This window comes from Hyperolius riggenbachi, chromosome 1 (genome assembly GCF_040937935.1).
Source record: "Hyperolius riggenbachi isolate aHypRig1 chromosome 1, aHypRig1.pri, whole genome shotgun sequence".
NCBI lineage: Eukaryota > Metazoa > Chordata > Amphibia > Anura > Hyperoliidae > Hyperolius > Hyperolius riggenbachi.
Window position 1 is genome coordinate 606271614 of NC_090646.1, and position 9003 is coordinate 606280616.

Sequence of the window (9003 nt, forward strand, 5' to 3'; positions counted from 1 at the left end):
ACTCGCGCCTGCGCAGGAGAGCGAATACGATCAGGCTCGGCTTTTTCCACCTTAGCTCGAATAAAGTGCTGCTACTGCGCCTGCACAGGATCGCGGTAGGTAAAGATTTACCTCGCCACCATTCGGGGGGGCTGCAGTGCTGGATTGTTGGGACAGAGGAGGAAGGGGGAAGCCTCATTAGGATCCAGAGGCTTCCCCTTCTGGAGGTAAGTATACCCCAGATGGTTTTTGTTTTTGTTACAAGTTTTCTTTAAGGAACTGCTGGCTTGAAAAAAAAAAAGTCACAGACGTCACGCCGCACGGACCTGCTGCTACCGCCACTCTCCCATTACCGCAGGTCGCTCGCTCTGCCATGGTTATGCTCTGTGAACCGGTCAGTAGCCGATTTATTTGGCACCTTATCCTGTGATCAGTGTAAATAGGCTCACAGTGATCACAGGGTCGGGAGCCAATGAAATCAGCTCCTGACTGACTCAGGGAGCTCTGCCGTCATAACGACGGCAATGGGAGGGGACTGCAGTGGCGAGAGAGTGGCATGATCAGCGGTAGTGGCTGGAGCGTCCGGCGGGGATGATTGAGATCTACGCCCTGGCAGACTTCAATTAGATAACAGATTTCAATTAGTGTGGTCCGGAAACGGTTAAAGGAAGTAAATATCCATACCCCTCTCAGTTCAGGCATACCTCCCAACATTTTTATATTAGAAAGCGGGACACTTAGGCCACACCCCTAACCACAACCCGACACACCCCTAGTCACGCATATATATTTTATATGAAAAGTGTTTTGTTTAAAAAAAAAAAAAGAACCAATATACCCTGCACGTGGGTGGGGAGGAGGGTGAGGGTGCCTGTGGGTGGGAAGGAGGGTGCCACTGGAGAGAAAGCGAAAAAAATGTTTGAGGCGCCAGCCGCGCAGATGTGGTATGTGAGATGCGGGTCCGGCATCATATTTTACCCTCCCTCCCTCGGAATGTGCACCCCTGTGTCCCCCCTGTTTGCAGAGTAAAGTGTGCTCAGCGAAGCGGGCTTTCATCATACCATTGATCCACACGTACCGGCATCCGGCTCCTCTCTGCTTCCTGTGATGTCACAGGAAGCAAAGTGAAGTCTGCTGCCGATACGCAGGGATCAATGGTAAGATGCGCACTTTACAATGCTCCGCTCCGCTGCGCACTTTACTCTGCAAGCAGGGGGGGGGCACAGGGGTGCACATTCCAAGGGAGGGAGGGAGAAATATGATGCCGTACCCGCATACCGCATCCCACATCGGCACGGCTGGCGCCTCGATAATTGTTTTCCTCCTCTCTGCCCATTGCTGGCCAGGACACAAGGGATCATAACGGGAGAGCCCCCCCCAAAATCGGGACAGTCCCACAGGAATCGGGACACTTGGGGGGCTTGGTTCAGGTGTGTTTTAAAGAACTGAATAATATGGAGGCTGCCATGTTTATTTCCTTTTATACAATACCAGTTGCCTGGCAACCCTACTGATCTATTTGCCTGTAGTAGTGTCTGAATAACACCAGAAACAAGAAGAATGCCGCTAATTTTGTCAGATCTGACAATAATGTCAGAAACACTAGATCTTCTGCATGCTTGTTCAGGGTCTATGACTGAAGGTATTAGGAGGCAGAGGATCAGGAGGATAGCCGGGCAACTGGTATTGCTTAAAAGGAAATAAATATGGCAGCCTCCATATCCATCTTGCTACAGTTGTCCTTTAAAGAGAGGCTTAAAGGGGCACTACAGCGAAAAACTGTAAAATTTAAAATATGTGCAAACATATATAAATAAGAAGTACATTTTTTCCAGAGTAAAATGAGCCATAAATGACTTTTCTCCTATGTTGCTGTCACTTACAGTAGGTTGTAGAAATCTGACAGAAGTGACAGGTTTTGGACTAGTCCATCTCTTCATAGGGGATTCTCAGCAAGGCTTTTATTCTTTATAAAAATATTACCTGAAAAGGATTTATACAAAGATGCTGGCCAGCTTCCCTGCTCGCTACACAGTTTTTTCGCAGTTGGACAGAGCAACTGCCATTCACTAAGTGCTTTTGAAAATAAATATATCCCTGAGTATCCCCTATAAAGAGATGGACTAGTCCAAAACCTGTCACTTCTGTCAGATTTCTACTACCTACTGTAAGTGACAGCAACATAGGAGAAAGGTAATTTATGGCTCATTTTACTCTGGAAAAAATGTACTTCTTATTTGTGTATGTTTGCACATATTTAAAATTTTACAGTTTTTCGCTGTAGTGCAGGAAGCTATTGCGGACATTAACAAGTACATTTTTACGCGTTACAGGTGTAATGCGTAAAATTTTACGCATTACACCCGTAACGCGTAAAAATGTACTTTTTTTTAGAGTTAAGGTTCCCTTTAAGTGTAAGATGTTACTCCTACTGTTATTTAGTGCTGAATCATCAAGCTGTGCACATGTTCGCTCTGAGCTTATGCTCTAGTTAGCAACGTGACCTGCTTTTCTCTCTGTTGAATTACAGAGCTCAGCAAATCTGCAGCAGATTCCTTTCCAAACGAATATTTTAGAAGAAAACAGAATTTCCAGAGAGCACATTGTGCAAAGTGGCCTTTACCCAACTGCAAGAGGTTCTTCGGCTTTTTCAGAGGTAAGAAAGTTGTGATTAGACACAGACACAGAACATTTATATCTCGCTTTTCTCCTGGCGGACTCAAAGCGCCAGAGCAGCAGCCACTAGGGCGCGCTCTATAGGCAGTAGCAGTGTTAGGGAGTCTTGCCCAAGGTCTCCTACTGAATAGGTGCTGGCTTACTGAACAGGCAGAGCCGAGGTCTCCTGTGTCAGAGGCAGAGCCCTTAACCATTACACCATCCAGCCACTGCCAAGATTACAAAGAAGGCTTGAGATCTGGTTAGCTGCCTTTATTTAATACTTTGGCTTAGCCCAAATATTAAACCCTGCTTCAGTCCATACTTTGATTCCTGGCTAGAAAGCTGTCAACATGGTAGTAGTTTGTATGTTCTCCCAGTTTTTGACTTAGTTTCCTTGTGAACTCCAGTTTCATCTAATATCCCAAAAACATATTGGTAACAATGACAACAATAACATTTCTATAGCTCTTTTCTCCCATAGGACTCAAAGCGCTTAGGTTCTCTCAGATTCAGTAGTTGGTAGTAGGATGAAGTATTCACACAACAAAAGTTTATATTTCTGCAAATGCCAGACTGAACAGGTGGGTTTTCAGTCTGGGTTTAAAGAGAACCAGAGACGAAGCACCCTCATGTATTTTACCATATATATCAATGGGGACATGACAGTAAACACCTACCCTGCTCTCTGTTTCATTCTTCTCTGCAAAATCTGCCTGTTATCAGCCCCGATAAGAATCCCAGACTGAGCATTCAGTCTAGCTTTCACTGGAATGATTATAGCTGACTGAGTCAGTCTTCTGTGATGTCTTTTCAAGCCCAAGTCTGCCCCCTTGTGGCTCTGCTTTTCTGCTATTTATCCTCAAAGCAGCAAAGCAGAGCCACAAGGGGTAGGCTTGGGCTTGAAAAGACATCACAGAAGACTGACTCAGCTGTAATCATTCCAGTGAAAGCTAGACTGCATTATCAGTCGGGGATTCTTATCAGGGCTGATAACAGGCAGATTTAGCAGAGAAGAATGAAGCAGAGAGCAGGGTGGGTGTTTACTGTCATGTTCCTATTGATATATATGGTAAAATACATGAGGGTGCTTTGTCTCTGGTTCCCTTTAAACACGTCCAGAGATGGAGTTGTCCTGATCTGCTGAGGTAAGGAGTTTCATAACGTAGGAGCAGCATGATAGAAGAGCTATGGGACCAAAAGTTTTCAAGTGGACTTTGGGTATAACTACATTATTAGAACTTGTGGATCTAGGATTGCTACGCAGCTGTAACATTTCTTTCATGTATCCAGGGCCCAGATTATGTAGTGATTTAAATGTCAGTAAATCGATCTTGAATAGGATCCTCCATTCTATAGGTAGCCAGCGAAGGGAGTGCAGGACTGGCGTTATGTGACAGTGACGGGGTTGGTTGGTTAGCAGTCTGGCAGCAGTATTCTGTATCAGCTGTAGGCGGTACTTTTTTGGAAGGTCGGTATAGAGAGCATTACAGTAGTCCAGTCGGGATGTAATGAAGGCATGAACTAAGGTTGGCAGATCTGGGGGGATAAGGTGCTGGATTTTTGCGATGTTCTTGAGGTGAAAATAGGATGATTTTACCACAGCAGAGATGTAAGTTCTGAAGTTTAAATCCCCATAAATTGGCACTCCCAGGCTGCGCACATGCTCAGCTGTGTTGATCGGTGCCTCCTATTGCCAGTGGTGAGGACTGCAAGTGAAGTCTTTTTGTTTTCATGCGCTGCCCTCCGATCAGAAGGACTTCAGTTTTATCTGCATTTAGTCTGAGCTAGTTGTCACTCATCCATTGCTGTAGTTCAGCTAAGCAGGCGTTTATAGTTGGAGTTGGGTCTGTCACACCAGGCTTGAAGGAAATGTATAGTTCGGTATTGTCAGCATAGCAGTGGTATGTCAGGCCGTGTTTTTGGATTCGTTTTCCAAGCGGTAATATGCAAATTGTGAAAAGCAGGGGGTAGAGGATTGAGCACTGGGACACCCCATACTTAAGTGCTACATAGGTGGACAGGAAGGGCCCCATAGACACTTTTTGGGTTCTGCCACTCAAGAACTATGCCATCAATGCCGCAGTATTCCTGTAGCCTTTTTATCAAGATGTCATGATTAACTGTGTCAAAGGCTGCAGAAAGGTCTAGCAGTATCAAGATAGAGCACTATCCTCTGTCCGTTGCCATGAGCAGGTGGTTGCAGATTTGGATGAGGGCAGTTTCAGTACTGTGATGTTTCCTGAAGCCAGACTGGAAGGGGTATTAACTGTTGTTGTGTAAGATTTTGGCTTCTAGCTGGAGGTATATGGCTTTTTCAGAGCTTACCCAGAAAGGGAAGGTTAGAGACAGGTCTGTAGCTAGTCATTGCATCTGGGTCCAGGGAAAGATTTTGAGGAGAGGCCTGATGATACCTTCCTTCAGCAAAGCAGGAAATAGCCCTGTTTGTAAGGAACAGTTTACAAGTTTGAGGAATACCGGTACAAACATGTCGGGGCAGTTTAACATGAACTGTGTTAGGCCATGATCCGGGTCACAGGTAGTTTGGCGGAGGTGAAGGAGGATGCATGATGATGACGACTGGTAAGTCAGTTGACTGTATTAGGGTATTAGATTGTGGACTTGTTGGAGGAACAATTAGTCAGTGCACTCTGTAAAGTACTGTGGAGAATGTCAGTGTTATGTAGATGTACAATAATTATAGTAATAACCGGTTTTAAGAGAAGACCAGTATTTACCAACATTTTACTAAATGGCTACATGGAACTATAGTGATGTTTATGGATTTCATTTAAAGAGAACCTATTAAAAGAAAGGGGATAAAAAGGAACGCCTGGGGGATACTTACCTTGGGACGACGCCTCTGGCTCCTAAAAAAAAAAAAAAAAAAAGAAAGAAAAGAAAAGCTTCCACCTACCTCCTCAGTAGAGGGGATCCATTGGCGGCTCTACCGGACACAGAGCGGCAATAATATTTACTGGTGGGCAGCAGAAGTCCACATTAGTTCTAGCAAATGCTGCACCAACAGGAGGCGCGAGCAGTGGCGGCGCCAGGGGGGTGCTTGGGGGTGCTCGAGCACCCCCTAGAATTGTCCAAGCACCCCCAAAGCACCCCCTGGAGTGAACTGACTTCAGGCGTCTAAAAGACGCCAAGTCAGTTCACACACCGGCAGCACGGAGCAGCAGGCAGGGCTACGGTAAGATGGCCGCCCGGAGCCCTGTTCTGCAGACTTCGGGCGGCCATTTTCCCGTAGCCCTGCTCTCTGCATGCAGGCAGGAAGTCTCGTCGTGACGTCGGGAAGGAAGAGGATCGTGGGCGCGCGGGCGCTGCGCGCCACAATGAGGTCGGGACTCGGGACGGGAGGTCGGGAAAGAAGGTCTTCTGGCTGTAGGTGAGTAAATGGGTTTTTCTTTTCTTTTTCAGGTGATGCGGATTGTGCATATTGGGGTCATATCTGCTACGGATTGTGCATATTGGGGTCATATCTGCCACGGATTGTGCATATTGGGGTCATATCTGCCACGGATTGTGCATATTGGGGTCATATCTGCCACGGATTGTGCATATTGGGGTCATATCTGCCACGGATTGTGCATATTGGGGTCATATCTGCTACGGATTGTGCATATTGGGGTCATATCTGCTACGGATTGTGCATATTGGGGCGATATCTGCTACCGATTGTGCATGTTGGGGTCATTTCTGCTACCGATTGTGCATATTGGGGTCATTTCTGCTACCGATTGTGCATATTGGGGTCATTTCTGCTACCGATTGTGCATATTGGGGTCATTTCTGCTACCGATTGTGCATATTGGGGTCATATCTGCTACCGATTGTGCATATTGGGGTCATATCTGCTACCGATTGTGCATATTGGGGTCATATCTGCTACCGATTGTGCATATTGGGGTCATATCTGCTACCGATTGTGCATATTGGGGCCATATCTGCTACCGATTGTGCATATTGGGACCATATCTGCCACCGATTGTGCATATTGGGACCATATCTGCCACCGATTGTGCATATTGGGACCATATCTGCCACCGATTGTGCATATTGGGACCATATCTGCCACCGATTGTGCATATTGGGATCATATCTGCCACCGATTGTGCATATTGGGACCATATCTGCTACCGATTGTGCATATTGGGACCATATCTGCTACCGATTGTGCATATTGGGACCATATCTGCTACCGATTGTGCATATTGGGGCCATATCTGATAACGATTGTGCATATTGGGGCCATATCTGATAACGATTGTGCATATTGGGGTCATATCTGCTAACGATTGTGCATATTGGGGTCATATCTGCTACCGATTGTGCATATTGGGGCTATATCTGATAACGATTGTGCATATTGGGGCCATATCTGATAACGATTGTGCATATTGGGGCCATATCTGATAACGATTGTGCATATTGGGGCCATATCTGATAACGATTGTGCATATTGGGGTCATTGGACGTGTTTTTTGTTAAAATCTGCTCACATTACGTGTATTTTCTTGAGAAAACCTGCACAATTATGTGAATTTTCTGGGAAAAGGGTCACCAAAACTTGGGCCCTCTGTCTTTGCGTTGCACTTTTAAAGGGAACCCGAGGTGAGAATAATATTGAGGCTGCCATATTTATCTCCCTTTAAGCAATACCAGTTGCCTGGCTGCCGTGCTGGTCCTCTGCCTCTTATTCTTTCAACCATAGACCCTGAACAAGCATGCAGCAGGTCAGGGGTTTCTGACAATATTGTCAGAACTGACAAGATTAGCTGCATGGCTTGTTTCTGGTGTAATTCAGTTCACTACTACAGCCAAATAGATCAGCAGGGCTGCCAGGCAACTAGTATTGTTTAAAAGGAAATAAATATGGCAGCCACCATATCACTCTCACCCTGGGTTCACTTTAAATTACAGTTAGCCCCGCCCTCATCCGGTCATGACCACGCCCATTTTTTCGCCGCGGCGCGCTTCGCGCGCCGCAGGTCGTCAGCTCCCCCGGAAATTGGTCCAGCACCTGCATAGCACCCCCTAAAAAAATTTCCTGGAGCCGCCACTGGGCGCGAGTGAGCCAATGTTTGTGACACTACCATTGCCATAACCTAATGTCCCTACAATTGCCCAAGGCCAAATTTACAATATATTTTTGGAATGTCGTAGGAAAGCACAGCGCCTAGAGAAAACCCACGTACACACAGTGAGAGCGTTAAAATGCCATGCAGATAATGTCCTAACCAAGATTTCAACCTGGGACTCCAGTGCTGCAAGGCAAGAGGGCCATCCTCACGCCACTAATGTAGGCTGTAGCTTTAATTATAATATCACAGTTCTTACCATAATCATGCCCCGCCATATTAAGCTGCTTGCTATATTTCAATTTACAGCAAAGTCCTGAGTATCCAGTGCTAATGGGGATTGACTGATGCCAGATACATGTGCTTGCCGGTTGCTTGAACAACCGGCCTAAAAAGCACAAACCTCATCCACCCAATACTTACTGAGTCTCCAGCGACATCTAGCAGCCTTCCTGCAGCACCTAGCAGGCTCCTAGCGGCTTTCTGGCTCACCCCACATCGGGTCACGTGACACACCAACTTGTGTGCATGGGCACTGGAAGCCACTAGGAGCCCGCGAGGTGCTGCAGGAAGGCTGCTAGATGTCGCTGGATGCTCGATAAGTATTTTAAAAGCCTCAAAACCTGTCGAAAGCAGTCGGTTAGTTGAGACATCTAGTTGCCCGAGTTCTGGATGACGGGGACTTTGCTGTGATTCTGCTTTCACCTACCTGATATGTTAGAGTGCAGATTTCTTCTGGGTGTCCTCATTATGCCTGACCTGTACCATGTTTTGCTAGATTTCAGGAGACGGTTGAGCCCTGCTGGAAGAAGATACTTCCCACATGGTGGCTACCAATTTGACTTTGAAGATGATAGTCATGGCTGGAGATTCAACTTGGACATGATCATTGTATATATTTACTCCGTGAACTGGGTCATTGGTTTTATTGTATTTTTTCTACTCTTCTATTTCTTGTTTCTCTCAGGGTGACACAAATTATTTTGTTTATAAGTAAAACAAAGGCTTCGATTATTATAGACAAAGCTCAGCAAATAAATTACATTTTAGCAATTTTAAACTGTGTTTGGATGCATTTCCTTTCAGAATGAGGCCTGGGACCCACTAGAAAGCGGAAAACAGTATCGCAATCGCTAGCGATTTGCGAAAGAGTTTTGGGAGCGATTTCCCTGCTTCTATACAATTCATCAGAATGGCAACACTTCCAAAATGCTGCATGTCCTGCAATTGTGATTTCTGCAATCGCTCTAGTGGAATCTGTCCCATCCATTTACATTGGCAGAGC

General features: G+C 45.9%; 1 protein-coding gene across 2 annotated transcripts in view; it reads left to right on the forward strand.

Annotated features, from left to right (window-relative positions):
- The window catches only part of RNF180 (ring finger protein 180), a 69455-nt gene extending 60677 nt beyond the window's left edge, over positions 1-8778 (forward strand). For both annotated transcript variants that reach the window (XM_068249714.1, XM_068249719.1), the window contains exons 6-7: positions 2510-2635; positions 8497-8778. In XM_068249714.1, the coding sequence (XP_068105815.1) occupies positions 2510-2635; positions 8497-8690 (320 nt within the window). In that variant the 3' untranslated portion in view covers positions 8691-8778. The remainder of the gene's footprint in view (positions 1-2509; positions 2636-8496) is intronic.
- The last annotated feature ends 225 nt before the right edge of the window (positions 8779-9003 follow it).